General features: G+C 49.2%; 2 protein-coding genes across 4 annotated transcripts in view; one reads left to right on the plus strand and one right to left on the minus strand.

Annotated features, from left to right (window-relative positions):
* ccdc66 (coiled-coil domain containing 66) lies at positions 1–12,358 on the plus strand. Its single transcript, XM_035387496.1, has 19 exons — positions 1–187; positions 2,074–2,132; positions 2,297–2,322; positions 2,589–3,030; positions 3,158–3,269; positions 3,389–3,495; positions 4,377–4,501; positions 4,587–4,709; positions 5,091–5,222; positions 5,522–5,757; positions 5,846–5,930; positions 6,597–6,758; positions 7,166–7,331; positions 7,410–7,544; positions 8,000–8,445; positions 8,770–8,825; positions 9,081–9,298; positions 9,730–9,851; positions 11,355–12,358. The coding sequence occupies exons 1-19, from the start codon at positions 177–179 to the stop codon at positions 11,448–11,450; spliced, it is 2,859 nt and encodes a 952-aa protein (XP_035243387.1). The 5' UTR covers positions 1–176; the 3' UTR covers positions 11,451–12,358.
* A 43-nt stretch (positions 12,359–12,401) lies between these two features.
* The window catches only part of tasora (transcription activation suppressor a), a 31,010-nt gene continuing 24,817 nt past the window's right edge, over positions 12,402–18,594 (minus strand). For 2 of the 3 annotated variants that reach the window (XM_035387493.1, XM_035387494.1), the window contains exons 20-23: positions 16,724–16,832; positions 16,103–16,281; positions 15,014–15,172; positions 12,402–14,582 (exon numbers count right to left, since the gene is read on the minus strand). In XM_035387493.1, coding sequence (XP_035243384.1) covers positions 13,351–14,582; positions 15,014–15,172; positions 16,103–16,281; positions 16,724–16,832 — 1,679 coding nt within the window. In that variant the 3' untranslated portion in view covers positions 12,402–13,350. Of the gene's footprint in view, positions 14,638–15,013; positions 15,173–16,102; positions 16,282–16,723; positions 16,833–18,594 lie in introns of all 3 variants that reach the window. The other variant, XM_035387495.1, reaches the window with a different exon arrangement.

Consider the following 18,594-nt stretch of genomic DNA (forward strand, 5'->3'; position numbering starts at 1 on the left):
ACACAATAACGATTTCAGGAAGTGATGTCGCCGTAATGCACGCCAGACGGTTTAGGAATATTACTGGATGTAAAATGCAGGTATTTTTAGCGGTTTGAAGGAATAAAGAGAATTATTTCCAAGTATATACTTAGCTATATTAGCTCCTACTAGCTAAATGACAGCGGAGTGCAATCATGAATCTTGGGTAAGTGGCGTTTAAAGCTGATTTTATCTTGCTCCAACGATTTTTTTTCGTGTTTTGTTGCGATATCTGATCTGGGTAGCTATCTTAGCTATCTATCGTGGGATTATGGTAAGATAAATGATAATCAGACAAGTGGTTTTATAGCAAGCTGGCTAGCCATGTTTGTTGACTAGCTAGCTCCTAGTAAATACTGGCGAACGCGATTGTGTATTGCTGTAACCAGGTATGCTAGATAGGTTTGATAATGCTCCTGAATTGCAGACTCTGTTGTTTTCGTGGCTGTAAATGCGCTGTTTCATTTGATCGATGTATCACATCAGATACACAAAGCTAACCTCGTCTACTGGATTAGCTAAATTACATCGCTCTTCCGGAGCTTTTAACATTCTGCTTTATGATGGGCTTCCCAACACTCGTATATCCCTTTCATGATTTAAAGCACAACGCCACCAACCGTGCTAGCAGCCATACCAGGTTCTCTGGCATGGTGTTCTGTCCTCGAGGGTGTCAAACTGCAGACCTGCACGGCTGTGGAATTTTGTGTTTTCCTTTTAATCAACAACAGACATTGAAAGCAAGATGCACTCGTTAACCAACCAGTGACTTAAAGTAATGACCCTGGGCTAAGACAAGATGGAAAAACGCTACCAGAGCCAGCCAAAATATTAGCACTGGAAGTGATGCTGTTCAGACAGTAGGGGGCACTCTTCCCTCTGGGTTAAATAAATACAATGCATTGGTGAGGGCAAGGTGTTGGACAGAGGTGGACAATAAGGGGTGTATCTGTTTGTTTTTCATGATAGCTCCTGGTCTTAATAAAATGATCAGGTTTTATTTAAAGAGCACATTTCACAGAAATTTGCAACACAATGTGCTGAACTTAGCCCCAACATTTATGCCATCTGTTATTTTTGCTACATTCTTGACAAGCACATGAATGATAGCCGAAGGCTGTTCTTGTGTCCCTACATGAAACCACAACTGAACCAGTGCTGGTGTATATAGCCAATTAGCTCATTTAACCAGGGTAATTGATGGAAACAAAAACCTGCATACATACGGGCCCTCCAGGACCAGAATTGCCCATCCCTGATGTTGTAAGTCCCTTATTCTGAGATGCTGAACTGATATCCTTATGGTGATAGTTTAAGGTAAAGAGGCATCTACCGAATTGCCAACCTAGTCCCTGCCTTTAAGTTAATTATCCATGAATTCTTTGCATTTCTATCTCTAAGGACCAATTGAATCTATATATGTTTTTTAAGTTACTTTAACATGGTGCAAATATTCCAGTCAGGTCATATGCTAATTAGCATTAACTCATTCACGAACTAAGTTCTTGGGATATATACGTAATTATTTTATAAATTGGTTATATGCCTTTAGGCAGGCTCAGTACACTGTGCTACGCATTCCATTAACAAGAAGCTGTCTTATAATACTGTGCTGCAGAGCAGTGTTACCACTACATCTGCCTAGTAAGATGTGGTCAGGAGAACTCCTAGTGGGACCTCAGCAGGAAGTTTGGCCATTTTGTTGATGTGGTAAAGTTGTGGCCTGTAGTTGGAGACCAGAGTTTGTTCCCATCCACACTCTTTGCCTCCTCAAAGTCTCACCTAAATTAAAGGAGTTTCTTACATTATTTGTGGCAATATACATTCCAGACCTTTTTCCTCCTCTGTTATGCTTACATTACATTCGCAGACAGATATGTTTTGCTTTATGGGTACCATTAGGACATCACAGAATCAAACACTGCTCAAATGGAGCTATTATATTATGTCTCTTGTCTTGTGAGCACTTCATTAAAGGGGTAAACTCTAGATGGCCATTGTGTGTATTTTCTGAGGCAGTGTGTGATGCCATGGCCATTTTTTCTTCTTCAGGGATGGTCTCACATTCCAACTTGAGGATGGGAAGCCAAAGCTGATTTTGTCCACCAATGGTTGGTGACAGTCCTTCCATTGCTCTGTTTAACCAAAATTGTTGTGAGTTTTTTTGGTGATAAATTTACCAAAAACCAATGAATGTGAAAATGTAATTTATTTCTGTTATGTCCATGAGTTTGAAGTGTAGTCATTCAAAAAGTGGATTTTCTTTCAATTGCAGGTGTACAGTCAAAGAGTTCAAAGAAGGTATGATTACTAGTTTTATCAATATTTCCATTTGTGAGAATCATGTAGTTAACATATATAAAATAACATTTTTATGTACGATATAACATGTTGTATATTAATATCCAGGACCTTTAAGAAGGGCTACCTAAAGCATAAAATAATTCCTTAGAGTTTTTGTGAACCAATTTGTGAAGAAATAATTTTCTGTGAAAAAAGAAAAGAAAAAAAAGACTTTGGTGAGAAAACTATAAAGTTGATCATTTTTGTCCTTGTTTTGGGAGTAGACTGTGACTAGAACCAGGCCTCAAAATGTACTTAAGTCAAAGCAAGGTTCTGAAGAGCCAATGGCGGATCAGCCCCAGAGAACCCGGGAAAAGCTGGAAGATTCAAGGACAAGGGTCGTCATGGAGACCACAGCTGTCGCACACAAGGAGCAGGCTGGTCCGAAAGCTCCGGGGAAGACTGCGTCGAAGGCCAACCCCGGTGCCAATGGCAACAGCAAGGCATGTGTGCCGGTCAGAGCTCCAGCCAGAGCGCAATCTGCTAAGAAGACTGGGGCAAACAAGCAGGCGCCCAGCAGGGGTCCCTCAAAGGTCACAGCGGACGCCCTGAAGGAGAGTTTGGTGTGCCTGACGCAGGACCAGCTGCAGCAGATCCTCAGCACCATCAGCCAGGCCTCAGGCAGCAGCCCACAGGACCAGGGCACCTGCAGCCAGCCCAAACCAGGTGAGCTGCCCTCTAGGCTCAAAGCAAACACCCCCTGCGCCAACTGGCGGGAATCCATACAGTAATGTGACTCTTGTGCAAAACAGGCCACCTCTTATGCAAACGTTTGTTTCTCTTATGCCAAAAGCACCGGCGGATGACTCAAAAGAGGAGAGCCTCGTCAGTGAGGCAGTCACACTGCCTTTAAAAGCACCTCACTCTGCGCGTAGTGACAGGAGCGGGAGAACTCAGGACGAGAGGTGGGGCCCTGTTTAGAAAGCCTCTGTGCCCGTTTATAAAGATGCCATCATCTGGACAAAGCGAAGCCATGCCCAGGCGCTCTCAATGTTAACCCCTGTTCTCCATTCCTGTTGGCTAGGGTGATTGCGAATGGGATACCAGCCGGTCTCTTCAGCACCCTGGGAGAGAGAGAGAGGGAGAAGGAAGCTCTGGAGGCAAAGAGGGCGCAGTGGAAGAAGGAGCTAGGTACCTGTGCGAGGAAACGCAGTCAGAGAAGATGCACACTCAGCATTTTTAGTTAAAATGAGGCTAAAGAACACAAACGTAACTGCATATTGCCTACTGCATACTGCATGTTTCATATTGTCAGTGAAATGGTGCTGTGTACACACACACGGATAGGGTCCATGCTGTGCGGCCATAGGCTCATTTTTGCAGACACCCCCACTTATGGGAACGCACACAGAGCTTGATTAACAAAGCCCGTGTTCACTTTGCAAGTTGATAACCACCTTTGTGGTACCAGTTAAGCTTGATTAGGTTGTTAGGTTTTGTCAAGCCAGCTGACGCAAAGAACCCTGGGTATGTTTAGCTTCCTTCGTAATATACCCCCCAGGTGTGGCATAGAAAGTATAGTGCAGGCAAGTTAGCCAAACTAAAAGAAGAAGCACATGAGCTGTATAACCTTGGCTCCACAGAAGTGTTCAGTACCTTCAAGTGAAAGACAGGTGGAGGTCCTTCTGGGGGAATGTGCAACACATCTTGAGAAGCACACCCAACGTTTCCTGCACACACAGCAGAAACACAGTCTGTCACTCTCACAGCATTATAAAAGAATAAATAAATAATATATTTCTTTTACTTTTGTCTTGATCTCTGGATGCCAAAGCATGTTTTATGAATTCTTTCAGGTGTTCTTTTTCTTGTTGCTCACAAATTAATTCTCTGTGTGGCTGTGTTCCATATTTATCACTGGCATTTTGCAAATATGCTGTTCTTTAATTGACAGCATTATTTATTTATTGGAAAGGTAATTCATAATGGAGTTTTAGGATTAGAGCTGGGGGGGGGGGGGTAAATGGTGATAAATGATAAATGGTGACTTTTTTCTTGTCTCTGCGGCCCAGATGAACAGATGGCTGACAGATTACAGCAGAAGAAGACTGCAGCGTCATCTCTGGATTATAATCCCTGGGCTCGACCTGCTGCTGGGGATCCCTCCAAGCCCAGCTCAGAGGGTGCAGTGGAAAGGGTAGGCCAGATTCGGGTCCGTAGCCGTGTTCCAGGCAGCGCGTGTGTGTTTGTGGGGGCGCTGGTGACCGTGTGGATGTGCGCAGGGGGAAGAGGAGAGGCTGGGCAGGGCGGTCTCGGGCCTGGAGGAGAGGACGCGCTCCACAGCACAGAGCTACAGCAGCCAGCAGGACCTGCCCGCTGCCATACGCTCCGCCTTCATCCTGGGGGTACCGCTCATGTGTTATTACAGAGCACACACACATACACACGCACATACACACAGACACACTCTCTCACACACACACACACACACTCAAAACACACACACACACACTTAAAACACACACATAGCCTCGCACACACTCAAACACTTACACATATACACGCACAGACACACACACACACTTCAGTCTACTCATTCACACACATTGAGGTGACATTTTTGTTTTTTTGGCCATAAGCAACGGCAAAAAAAACACAGTAATTTTACTCCTCAGTGTCAAGGATGAGTCAATAATTATGGATAAATCAATGTGTCAGTAACTATGTGTGTGGAGGCTGCAGGAGCAGCCTCAGTAACTGTGTGTGTGTGTGTGTGCTGGCTCCAGGAGGCCTCTCCAGTGGAGCAGACTTCCAGTGCACACAAGCAGGAGCAGCAGAGGCGCTGGCTGCAGGACCTGGAGCAGCAGAGGGAGGAGAACAAGCTCCGCCGGCAGCAGGAGAAACGGGAGCTCAGCCAGGTACCGTCAGAGCGCCAGCTCCCACCGGCCTGTGCGCGCGCACGTACACGTGCACTCTGACTACATACACACACACACCCTCTCACATGCACATACACGTATGAGGTATACACACAAACGTGCGCACGTACACGTGCACTCTGGCTACATACACACACCCTCTCACATGCACATACACGTATGAGGTATACACACAAACGTGCACACATACTCACTCTCTCACACAAAGAGATATACTCGCATGCACACACACACCCACACAGACTGGCTGACTGGTGAGTCCTGACCCTCTCCACCAGGCAGAGGACCATGAGCGCTGGGCCATGCATTTCGACTCCCTCCAGATGAGGGCGCCCTCCCAGCCGGCCCAGGGGCCAGAGCGAGGGGAGCGCGACACTCCGGCCCGCTCTGCCACCCAGCAGCTGTCCCCATCGGGCGCCCTCTCCGTGACCTCGGAGGAAACGAGCCCTCTGGGAGGAGACAGCCTGGGCAGGCTGAGCGTGGACACCACCAGAGGGATCGCCCCCAGGGCCAGGTCAGCTCCCCAGCAGGACCATGCTGCACACACCCAGCGGCAGTGCCGCATCTCAGCAGGGCTTAACGCTGGAATCTTCCCTCTCCAGCTACCTCCGCACCATGACGTCTCTCCTGGACCCAGCCCAGATCGAGGACAGGGAGAGGAAGCGGCTCAAACAGCTGGAGCACCAGGTATGAACTGCCCTTCATAAGGGCTACCCAGCTTCATAAGGGATACCCAGCTTCATGAGGGCTAACCAGGGGACCAATGAAATGAGCACAGGCCAAGCCCCAGGTCTTAGTGCTAGATACCGCCTTCTTCGGGTCACCACTGCATCATCAACTCACCAAGCTACTGACCAGATAGCCGCAGGTTCCCTGGTTACCATTGGGGTCACCACTGCACCACTCATGCTCCTAAATCATTTAGTTTAGGGTGGACATTCTGTGCGAATTTGGATGAAAATTCACTTAACGTCGTAAATTTGTCTTCCACAAAAAGCTACTTATAAAAGGGTATTTGAAATTTGGGTCATAAATACCCTTCAAGAAACTTGCCACTTCACCTATACAGTACTTATAAGATTCTAAATTTCTAAATTATGATAACAATGTTATTTTTATGTATAGTGATTATTAAATTAGCAAATTATAAACATTGTTTTAAAACAACTTAAGAATTGGTGATTTTTTAATGAGAGAATAAACGGATGAAATCCTACAGCTGGGTAATTTACTGATGCAGCTCAGGTTATGTACCTTACTCTAGAAAATGCCCCACAATCTGCAACCTGTGGAGTTACAAGCCCAGTTCTCCTGACCCACACTGCTCATTACCTGTGACTCTCCTCATGGCAGCACGCTATCGAGGTCCAGGTGGAGGAGAGGAGGCGGCAGCGGGAGAGGGAGGAGGCGCTGAGGAGGGCAGAGGAGCAGGAGGAGGAGCAGAGGCTGGCCCGAGAGAGGGAGACACTGCAGGAGCAGTACCAGCTGGACGCCCTGCGCGTGAGGCAGAAGCAGGCGAGATGAACGTGCTGCTACAGACATGACTGGACATCCTGCACATTTACAGACACACAGCACCCTGCACATTTACCGACACCTGGCACCCTGCACATTTAATGACACGTGGCACCACGCATGTTTACAGACACCTGGCACCCTGCACATTTAATGACACGTGGCACCACGCATGTTTACAGACACCTGGCACCCTGCACATTTAATGACACGTGGCACCACGCATGTTTACAGACACCTGGCACCCTGCACATTTACAGACACTCCACACCCTGCACATTTACAGACACCCAGCACGCTGCACATAAAAAGCACCCTGCACATTTACAGACACCCCACACCCTGCACATTTACAGACAAACAGCACCCTGCACAGGCAACTCATCTCTCCAACGGGGCCCGTTCAGGAGCTGCACTCGCGGAAGACGGAGGAGCTGTACCTGAGCGTCCAGAGGGCCCAGCAGGAGGCGGCAAAGGACAAGCAGGAGCAGAGGATCCGCAAACTGGCCAGGAGAGGCCACGACGTCTCCAAGCTGCTGCACTGCATGGAGGAGGAGCCTCCCACGCCGTCGGGTGGGTGGAGAGCAGAGCACCGGCCTCCCATAATGCACCTCTTCCTGAATTGGACTGAAGTCCAGTCTTTTTCTCCAGGGCTTGACAGCAGAGGCACGAGCAGCCTGGCGTTGGGCAGGGTGGACGTGGACGTGTTGGCGGCGGCTTCGTCAGCCAATGAGAGTGGGGATCTCGGCACACTCTCTTCCAGAAGAGATGCCGCGGTGCAGACCGGTACTTACGAGTCACCATTGCAGTTCTGAACTGCTTTATAGGCCTTCATTCTGAAATGGTTTCTGTTTGAGCAGTACAACAGTACTGTCTCTACTACAGATAGAGCATTTAGAAGACGCTCTAATCCAGGGCGACTAAAGTACATCAAAGTGTAAGCAAGGAACAGAGCTGGGTCCAGTCACCAGTATCAGTAGCGTTTACGTAAACTTACAGTAGCAAGTCAGGTGCCACGCAGGTATATGAGGGAGACGTGCTTTAAGAAGCAGATTGGTCTGAGGGCATAGCGCAAGATAAGCATTGAGAGTTCAGCGTTAGTTGCAGTGTAAGTGGACGTGCTTTCAGCTTGCAGCAGAACAGTCCTGACTGTACTGGGAGCCCAGAGCAGAGAACAAGTGTAACAGAGGAGGAGCTCTTTAGGGAAGGGAAGGTAAGTGTCTCTGTGTGTCCTGGCACAGACGTTGGCAAACCGAGCCTGGGCATCGCCATGGGAACCGTGGCAGCGGCAGGGAGGAGCGAGACGCCGGACGTCCCGGCCGAGTACAGGCCCCCGGGCAGCGGGAGGAGGCACAGGCGGGAGGGGCCGGTTTTGGGGAAGGAGAACGTGAACGTGCGGGTGGTGGAGGACGGCGGCCAGGGGGCGGGAGGCGACCCGTACGAGGCCTTCGCCCGGCGGCCCAAGCAGGCCCAGAGGCCGGGGAAGAGGCCGGAGTGGAACACGCACCGGCCCGGCAAGGCCTTCGTCCCCGCCTCCGACCGCTACCCGTCCGGCCTGCGCAGGGACCGGCAGGACAGCCGGCTGCGCAGGCAGATGGAGCTCCTGACGCTGGTCGAGAGGAACGCCCCCTACAGGCCGGGCCCCAAGGAGCCACGCCCACCTCGCAAGCCCCTCCCACACAGACAGGTGAGACCAAAGAGCATGAGGACTGGCCGTTCAGCTGGATACCTCTGGGAGGATGTGTGTGTGAGAGAGAGAGAGACCTGGGTCAAATGCATATTTGAAATGCTTGGTTCCTATCGCTGTTCCACCTCCAAATATTTGGGAGGCACAAAAAAATATTTTCTGCCTCCCAAATATTTTACTGTATTTACATTTCTGTTGAACCCTAGCGGGGTGAAATACGTATCTGTAATGCTTTCTCTCACGCTGGTGCGCATTTCTGTGTTCTTGTGTGAACAGCTGAAAATGACGTAAGTCAATACTGATGTTTTCCATTCCCTTTGTCAGGAAGAACACATTTCGAAAAGCCCTCCCCACTCAGGAGCTACCCATATGGAAAACCGGTTAGTCCCTCACAAATCCTACAGACCAGCCATAACCGCAATACACAAGCATGTAACAACCCCTCAGCTCTGTGCATAAATATCAGCATCAGCCTGGAGCTCAAACTCCAGTGCTGGAGGTCTGCAGTTCTCTGTATTTCAGTCAGAAGCCAGTTTAGAGCTTGGAAATCAACTGTGTTGGCTCTCTAAGCTGGTGAAATTCAGAGTCTGGCGAGTGTTAAGTGTAAAGCTGCCCTTTACACCCCTCACCACCAGGGGGTGCTCTCCTCCAGTCCCAGCGATTAAGCACAGGCTTCAGCAGCAGCCCCAGCTGCCCGTCAGGCCTTCCTCACAAGGGCCCGCGGAAGCCGAAGAGCGCCCCCCGTCCTCGCCCTTCGTCCCGTACGTAAGGACAGACGAGGTGTACCAGCTGGACCCCTTGGCGCCGCTCTCCAGACCCCCAACGCAGGGGTCACAACAGCCAGCTCAACCAGGTAACGTCACACTCAGGGATTCCAGCGCCCATAATCCCCTCCGAACCTTCAGTTTCAAAGGGCAACGAGAATAGGAGGATTGCCTGCCCATCCTAACCATCTATTTTTATACATTTAATATTTAATGCAAGCCACTTAAAAAAAATAAAAATAAATAATACAGAGCTATTTTTAGCGAATTGAAGAGAGTGCCAAAGCTAATCTCACCTTGCAGAAGTCCAACCTCATGCTGTCATACCCAGCCTTATTCTCTCAGCACATTGTGTATTTCATGAATAAAGCCTGAACAATAGCATCGTAGCAGACAGGGCCCTTGCCTGCCCTGACGGTTGATTGGCGCAGAGGGTAAAGGCGAGCAGCGCACAGCTGGCTGTGGGAGGCGGAGCCTGTCTGCATGCGCGTGTGCTGACGTTGCTCTGCGCTCTGCTCAGGTGCTGACCTCGGGCGGCCCACTCCCCCTCCCTCCGAGCGCGACCCCCTCCTGCACCCGGAGCTGCTGAAGAACAAGGAGAGGCAGCAGGCCATCCTGCGGGGCCTGTCCGAGCTGCGGCAGGTAGGCCCCTGGAGCGCCACGCCCGTGTGCGCTGAACGAGAAACCTCGCTCGCATACTCCATCTGAAATACTCTGACCCTTCAGACCACAAACACCCCTACAGTTGACTTACCATTTTAAAAGAAACCTCTATCTTCACCTGTTTACAACAAAATTCCTAGTCCTAGTCCTAGTTTTGATCGGTAGCTCATTTTGTACAAATTTTTTAAAATATTCCAAATCTATTTTTGACCCAGGCCTGTTAAATACAATTTTTATGTTTTGTTGACATACATTTTTATATGCTTTTAAATATATAACGATCAGAACACTAGATATTGGCCCTCTTGTAAGCATTGTTAATGGAAATATTCCAAGAATTAGTGTGAAATGACATTTAGGCTCCTCCAAGTATTAAGGGAATGTAGAGACAGGCCTGTCTGCCTAGAGATCAGAGTTTCTCCCAGTGTGATGCTGCGTAGCTTCCATCTTGACCGAGCTTACACTGGTGTGGAGCAGACTGCACTTCAGCCCAAACTACAGCTGTCCACAATCTACATGCTAACTGGTTAGCATTTCACTACTGATTACAATCAACACAACGACACTAACAATTACTGTACACTTTGGGCAGTGTTACACAAACTAAAATGAAAATTCTAGAAAACCGGCAAACCAGTCCTGACACAGCCCTTCTTCCTTTTGCTAAGGTCTACCTCACAAGCATATCTGTTCCATTTTCAATCTCAAAACTGGCACAAATGTTAAATCATTACAACCAGCCACATAAAATATGAACATGCAGGTGACTGTATTTGACTGTTTGGCTGTAGGCTTACTGCATTAGTAAATTTAGTTGTTTTTCCCCCTAAACTGACCATAACAGATGGACAGAACATCCGTTTTGGAAGCAAAGGCATGCTATTTAAGTGTACAATTATGTAATTTTTCTTTTATGTATTGTAAAGGGCACCATTTCCTCTGGGAGTTCTGACATCAATAATTTATTAAATGTACAAAAAGGCAGTTCTTCAAAGGATTTATCATTAGCGCACCCTGCTGGGCAATTTAGGCATCAACCCCAAGTCAACGTTTTTTCTTTCTTCCGTTAAAATATTCCAGAATTACAGCTGAACATAAGCCATCAATACGAGACATAGGAAAAGCTATTTATAACGACTGCAGTCAATTATTTTCATCCTTTTATCCTTGTAATTTGTAATATTTGTTCTGCTTTTATAGTTGCGCTATCAGAACATATTGTCAGTACAACTAGCAGGCTAGTGTTCAGGAACTTTTAAGTGTTTTATATTCATGCGATTGGCAAGTAGTGGATGGGTGCTGTCAACTTTCACCAGACATGATGTATAGTTTATTCGTGGGTGTAAAATTAATTGAAGATCAAAGCCAAAATAATTCAGTTGAGCAAGCTCCCAGTTAGCATGTTTGGCTTTGGCGGTTAATTGAATGGATGGGAGTGCGTGTTTGATCTGACATTAGATTGTTGTGCAAATTGACTTTCAGGGCCTGTTGCAGAAGCAGAGGGAACTCGAGACGGGACTGAACCCGTTGCTGCTGGGACAGGAGGGCAGCCCTTCACCCCATTACCAGCACATGTGAACAGCAGCAGGACATGCTGTGACACGTCCACACATCGGTGCCAAACCGCAGCGTTCGTTACATGGCTAGATCACTGCTGGTCTGGCAGTAACTGTACAGACCAGCAGTCAGCCCTGATCCAGGCACCAGCACTATATTCACTGAATGAACGGCACTTTACTGCGGCTGGCCAACATATTTCAACTTGGGATAGCACTGACAACAGAGAACTTTGCACAGTTGTGACTTCTGTATGGGACAAGTGAAAAGCAGTGTTTAAGCTTGTGTGTGTGTGCGCGCATGCTTGTGCTTCTGTGAGTGTGTGTGCATGTGTGTGTGTAAAAATGCGTTTCGAATAATCCTTCAGTGTGAAATCTCATCATTGAATGTCCACAGGATGTAATTTACTTGAAGTCCAAGACTTGAAACCAGCTGAACTACTGAACATGACCATCTGAACCACTATAATCTTGTTTGTGGTACATGGATAATGAAGGAAATCATTTTTAACAGTTTAATTTTGTTTAAATAAAATCAGGTTGTGAAAATGAGCAGTGTCCATCTACCAGTCCTTTGAGTTCAGAAGTAGAATGGAGTGATGTCACACCCACAAAGAAATAAAGGAAAACCTTAAGTACTGAACATGAGATGACTTACTAAAAACAACGCCAGCTTTTCCTATCAAGATTAAGGAACAAAGAGTTCCTGAAATGTTATACAAAATACAGAAGTGTCCTACAAACAGGAGCACAACCAGTGTCCTGTCCATAGCAAACATACCTTTAATGTGGGGATCCCTTCTAGTGTCACTAAGACGTGTTTGCGATGCGATCTCTTCCTTCTCCACACTGTTTTGAGCAGAGGTATTTCAGCACACGTTCTACAAGTAAAAATGTGTTTAGAGTACAAATCAATAGCAGCAACCTAAGTGAAACAAACACCGCTGAATTAAAAAGGTTTGTGTTTCAAAGCTGTTGGTAATTCTTTTATTCTTCCCTTCACATGTTGAACCCCCTCACTGGAAATGCACGTTCACTCATAATCACATTTCAGACTAGACTGGACTGCATTCCATCCATCCCATGTCCTCAAGTTCGACTTAGATTTAGTGTTTTTTTCCCCCTCGATGAACAATTTCATGAGGTAACATTTGTGACTACTGAACTCAAAATGTTGCAGATAAAAAAAAACGTTCATGCTTTTCATGTTATATTTCCATTTTTGTGACTCTCAAGTCGTATTTGATGACTAGTTTAAACTAAAGGAATCAGATGTGGATTCAATTTATCCAGATCTGCAGTTATTGGACATGAAGAAATCCAAATGGTCAGCTGCATGTGCTATGTAAACAGGGCGTGTTACTTCATTTATTTTGCAGTCAAATTTGAGGACACCTTCAACTGACAGAATCCAGGCCGGTCTGCCCTTACATGAACTGGAGCGTCCAACAGAAAACCCAGAGGTTTGATACAGGCATGTTTTAATAGAAAGTTCCAACAATTTTGAACAACCTAGTATTTTTTATTTTTTTTTTAAAAAGGGAAAAAAATAAAATTAAAAACCAGCAGCCGACAACATCACCTGGTTGAGCCGTGTGAGGATGAAGAGATGACACATTGTGCACACCCCCACCCCCCAGAGACTGGGAGGAAAAACATAAAACAAATACATAACAACAGAATCGTTTGAAGGCAATAAAACAATCTTGGCAATTACAAATTTAGTGGTCTGAACAAGATTTTTGAAACATGAGGAGCATCCACCAGACAATAGGACACTGGGCTGGCCTGTATCTTTTCATTTTTTCCTCTTCTCTCTCTCTCTCTCTCTCTCTGGTAGAAAACAAGGGATCCTGTGAGTCATTTCTTTTTTCCCCATTTAAAGCGCTCTGAAGATTTAACTATGTACATTCAATGCTGGCTCACCAGCCATTATAGCCATCTCTGTGAGTGCCGTAGCCGTCCCCCGGGGACCAATGCTCCTCCCCCCAGGAGAGGTAGGTGTCCTGTGTGAAGTCTGTGTAGTAGCCGCCGGGGTGGCCCCGCCCCCTGCCCTGAGGGAAGCCCCGAATGCAGGGCCCCCCCCTCAGCTCCCTGCAGCCCCTGGGTCTGGACCTGCCGGGAGGGAGTCCCCTGTAACCCACGGCCCCGTTCCCCCACGAGCAGTCAAAAGGGACGGGACCCGGTCCGCCCCCCCGCCCCCTGCCGTTCACGCTGCCCACCCCGTGGGGGAAGGGCAGCAGGCCTGAGCCGTGAGCGCCCCCTCTGGCCGGGGCCGGGGCCGGCGTGGGGGCGGCTGCCTTCTCCGCGACCTTGCTGGGCACGGGGGTGAGGCTGCCCTGGCTGCCCTGGCTGCTGGGCGTGCTGCCGCCCGCCTGGTTGGCTGTTCTGGCGGGCCCCTGCGCGCTGAAGCCGGCCGAGCTGGGCGTGGCCCCTCCCTGGCTGTTGGGAGTCCCTGAGGCGCTGTTCCCCCGCGGGGCGTCCAGCGCGGGACCCAGTGCCCCGTCGTCCTGGCTGGTGGGCGTGCCGCAGGCGCTGCTGACCCCGCCCACGTGGCCCCAGCCGTGCTGCGCCCCGCCCGCCCCGCTGGTCGCCGTGGCGACCAGGCCCTGGGGGCCGAGGGCGGTGCTCCCGGGGGCGTGGCTCGTCCTGTCCTGGGAGGGGGCCGGGCCGGCGGCCGAACGCACGTCGTCCTGCCCCGGGCCGAGGGCCGGCTCCTGGGTCACGCTGCAGGGGGAGCTGGGATACGGCGGGGGGCCCGCGTACCTGCCGGCGCCCTGGTAGGACGTGGGCAGCAGCGACGGGCACAGGAAGCTCTGGTGGGGGTTGACGTTGAAGGCCCCCGGCGACGACCCGCCCACCTCGTACTCCGGGGGCTGCCCCTGGCCGGAGGCCTTGAACTGCGAGATGGCCGACTTGAGCGCCGCGAAGTCCAGCGGCTTCGGCCCCTCCCCGGAGCACGCCTGCAGGAAGGACAGGTGCTCCTGCTCGGGGAGGGGTGGCCGAAACTCCTGGATCTGGGGCAGGGGGGGCTGTTGGGCCACGCCCTCCGCGCCCACTTCCTGACTCTGGGCGCTGGGCTCCTCGATCACGGGGGCGTCATCCTCAGAGTCCAGAGACATGTCCTCCTCCTCCACACACTCGTCCTTCAGCACTGAGGGGGACCAGAGCAGAGCTGCATGAGCAGTGAGCATTTCCTCTGCTTAAGACTGCATGCAGCACAGAAAAAGTCATTAGATAATGAAATGACACCAAAACGGCTCAAAAGAAAGCAGCAATAAGCTTGTGGAAATGCGTTTCCTTCAGCGTTCTGTGATCCCATCAAGCAGGCTCACTAGGACTGGGTGTTTTCAAAAATGTGGATTGATTAAATTAGCCAAGGGTGAATGTTAATGAATGGCAAAATGATGTAGGATAGGCTTTGGCTAGTTTTGCACTCATTTTAGAAAACATTCCACATTTCTGAAGTTACAACACACCCCATCCTTGCTGTGGATGTTAATATAAAAAATTCTGAAACTGCATTTCTCAAATACAAAGTGCTTGCAGAGCTGAGCGATGCACTCAAACTTGGACTGAACTGACCTGCAGGGGGAGTCTGAGGAGAGTGATTGTCAGAGGCAGGTGGCTCTTCTGCGTTGTCATGGAAACCAATGAGGCTGTGGAAGCTGTTCATGACATCATCGATGCTTGCAATCACAATGCCATTGCTGGAGTAGTGTGGGAACATCTCAAACCGCCGTTCTGCCAATCAAACGCATCACAATTACCTTCCACAATGCAAGCTGGCTGCCAATCAAACAATTACCATACACTGTACAGGCCGGCTGCCAATCAGAAATTACACTGACTGTTGCTCTGTGTTTTTGTGTGTAATTCTCTGTGGTATATTACTGTAGATGTATTAACACGTGTGAATTGCATACAATTATAAAAAGAAACATCCATTTTCACTAATGTTCAGAACAAAATATAATGCATGTAACTACTTGTTTTTCATAAGATTGTGTATTTTGCAATGTAATGTACACATGCAAATACAAATTGCCAATACCTGCACTTGAAATTTTGCCCATTGCTAGACCCAGGTCTCGTGTGTACCATGCAAATGAGTAGCTGCCTGTGAGGAAGAGTATGTGGTGGTGCTGTGTGTGTGTGTAGTTACCTGTGAGGAAGAGTATGTGGCGGTGCTGGGTGTGTGTGTAGTTACCTGTGAGGAAGAGGATGTGGCAGTGCTGGATGTGTGTGTGTGTGTGTGTGTGTAGTTACCTGTGAGGAAGAGTATGTGGCGGTGCTGGGTGTGTGTGTAGTTACCTGTGAGGAAGAGGATGTGGCGGTGCTGGGTGTGTGTGTAGTTACCTGTGAGGAAGAGGATGTGGCGGTGCTGGGTGTGTGTGTAGTTACCTGTGAGGAAGAGGATGTGGCGGTGCTGGGTGTGTGTGTAGTTACCTGTGAGGAAGAGGATGTGGCAGTGCTGGGTGTGTGTGTGGTTACCTGTGAGGAAGAGTATGTGGCAGTGCTGGGTGTGTGTGTAGTTACCTGTGAGGAAGAGTATGTGGTGGTGCTGGGTGTGTGTGTAGTTACCTGTGAGGAAGAGGATGTGGCGGTGCTGGGTGTGTGTGTAGTTACCTGTGAGGAAGAGGATGTGGCGGTGCTGGGTGTGTGTGTAGTTACCTGTGAGGAAGAGGATGTGGCGGTGCTGGGTGTGCTGAGCCTGCAGGCGGATCAGGCAGTCCAGATCGGGGGCGTGGCGGGAGGGAGCGTCACACTCGTGGTACGGCAGGAACTCCACCAGGTGCTTCTTCTGATAGGTGGTGAGGAGGGTCAAGAGGCTCAGAGCATCGCTGTTCAACCTGAGACACACGCACGCACACACACACACAAAACCAAAAAAACTGTAAACCATCTCCCCAAAGCACAATCTTTTCTAAATAATCTGCCCCACACGTCCCTCCAAATCCGACACGTCCCCAGGACATGAACGTGTGGCTGCTGCAGGCGGAATGAGGGCGCCCGGCAGACCGCAGGGGGTCACTGGGGAGGGACGGGAAACCGAAATCCCTCCCTCCCCAGGCGACGCTACAGCCAATTAAGCACCGCCCGGTGGACCTGCAGGCTACTGCTGCCATCGACACAGAACAGACACAGCGCCAGAAAACACCCACTTAATGCAGCACGAGTTCAGACAAATAGACTTTACAACAACCGGTTGTTATAGGGACTGGATCTTTGCATGAGTCAGGCAGAATCCAGCCCCCAGCTCAGTAGTGTGTGTTCACAGTGCAGCACGCTGACCTGCCCAGCTCCTTCAGCTTCTTCTGGGTCTTACAGTGCACCTTCCACTGCCACAGGTTCTCCGGGCTGCTCTGCTTCTCCAGCAACTTCAGGAACCTGAGCAGCCTCTCTGCAGGAAACAGAGCATAAGCACAGTCACTCTCAGCCAGCGCAGCGCCAACTCTTTCACGAGCAGGGGGGGCTGTGGGGGGGGGTGGGGGGCCGGCAGGGGGGGTTCGCGGGGGGGGGGTGGGGGGCCGTGGGGGGCCGGCAGGGGGGTTCGCGGGGGGGGGGGGGGGGGGTCTGCAGGGAGAGCATTCGCTCTGCTTCTTAAGGGCTGTAACAGGTGTGATTCGGGCTCCTGATCTGCACTTCAGTTTTCACCGCAGTTCCTTCTGTAATGGTTCTCAGGAAGCCGGCTGGTTGGCCTAATATAACCCGCCCTCTGGTGCCCTGTCGTGGTTTTCCGGTCAGATGGGCTAAGCAGAACTGGCCAGGGAATTTAGGAAGCACCGTTCTCCAGGGGCAGGGATCTAAAGAACCAAGGAGTCTGAATACTTCAGAGAACTAAATATACTGCATGTCTGTCTCTATTAGTGTGTTAGTAACTTCGCCTCGATCATTGTAATGAAAGTTCTACTATGTCTGACCACTACTCTTTTGAGACTGCTGATGGAGCATATCATTTATTGGCTCCAAATCAACATCCCGATAGCTTCAACATTCCGAGTCCTGCCACTCCTCTCCTCGCCCCTTTAAATGGCTAAGTGCCCTCACTCATAGGCCGATCCTGAAAACGACAGACGGCCAACGTCAATGATGGTCCTTCCGAGTCTACCCAGGACAGATCACTACTGGGAAGAGTCATCCTTTCCTGCAGGCATTCAGCACAGGAGAGCAGTTATAGATTAGGGCAGTGCTGACACAGAGTGTACTGGGCTCCCCATTGCAGAAAGCTGAACGCTAGCTAATCAAATATTTATCAGTCAGCTACAGTAGCCTCGCTAAAATGACTGAGATGGAAGAGGGTTAATTAAAAGGCACTCCTTCCACTCAGTCCTGTTTTGCCTTTTCACGTTATATTAGTGAATACTTAATCATGTTTAAGCAATGTTAAACAGCGGCTTAAGATCAGTACTACACAGCTGCTTAATACCACAAACCATTCAGCACCTCCCTCACACAAGAGCAGTGGCACACTCCACTAGCATCTCTCCAGCATCAGCAACAAGGGACCGCTCCCTACAGGGTCTGGAATTAGGAGTTTCAGATTTACAAATTCAGACCTCTGTCCAAGGATGAGAGAGATCCACAAGGCAACTCCCAACTTGTTATAGAAACCGCCATTCAACTTGTTTACCATGGGGCCTACATACCTTGCCAGTACTGATTTACAGCACCAAATAAACATCAGCAAATAAACTGATTTGAAATAAATAAAGCCTCAACTCAAATTTAATGCTGAAATGGAAAAACTAACAGTGACATCCAGTGGTTACGAAGTAACACTGCCACTAGCATTACGGAGGAGGAAGCGAGCGTGTCTATGAGCAGGTCCTGATTCAGTCCTCCATTCGGCTACCACAGAAGTTGCAGGACAGTTCCTGATCCTAAATCTGTCAAGGACAGCTGATCACACACCAAATGTGTCAGCTGACCATACTGACATTAACTGTAAAACTGGATATTTCACCAGACATTTTCAAGATAAGCAGACGTGCTGTCTATGCCATTAGGTGAGCTATTAACACCGTTGGTTACGGTTTTGAATGACCAGCCAGGTGCAACGTTAACGGTATTTGTGCAAATCGCTGGACCCTGTGTCATCAAAAATATTTGGTAAGCCATCAAGCTAGTTAGCCATCCCAGCTGGCAAGACAGTGATCAGTAAT

This window comes from Anguilla anguilla, chromosome 13 (assembly GCF_013347855.1).
Source record: "Anguilla anguilla isolate fAngAng1 chromosome 13, fAngAng1.pri, whole genome shotgun sequence".
NCBI lineage: Eukaryota > Metazoa > Chordata > Actinopteri > Anguilliformes > Anguillidae > Anguilla > Anguilla anguilla.

Coding starts and splice junctions, on each gene's coding strand:
- ccdc66 (XM_035387496.1), top strand. Junction 3,496..4,376: donor GCAGTGGAAGAAGGAGCTAG/GTACCTGTGCGA, acceptor TCTGCGGCCCAG/ATGAACAGATGGCTGACAGA. Junction 9,299..9,729: donor ACAACAGCCAGCTCAACCAG/GTAACGTCACAC, acceptor CGCTCTGCTCAG/GTGCTGACCTCGGGCGGCCC.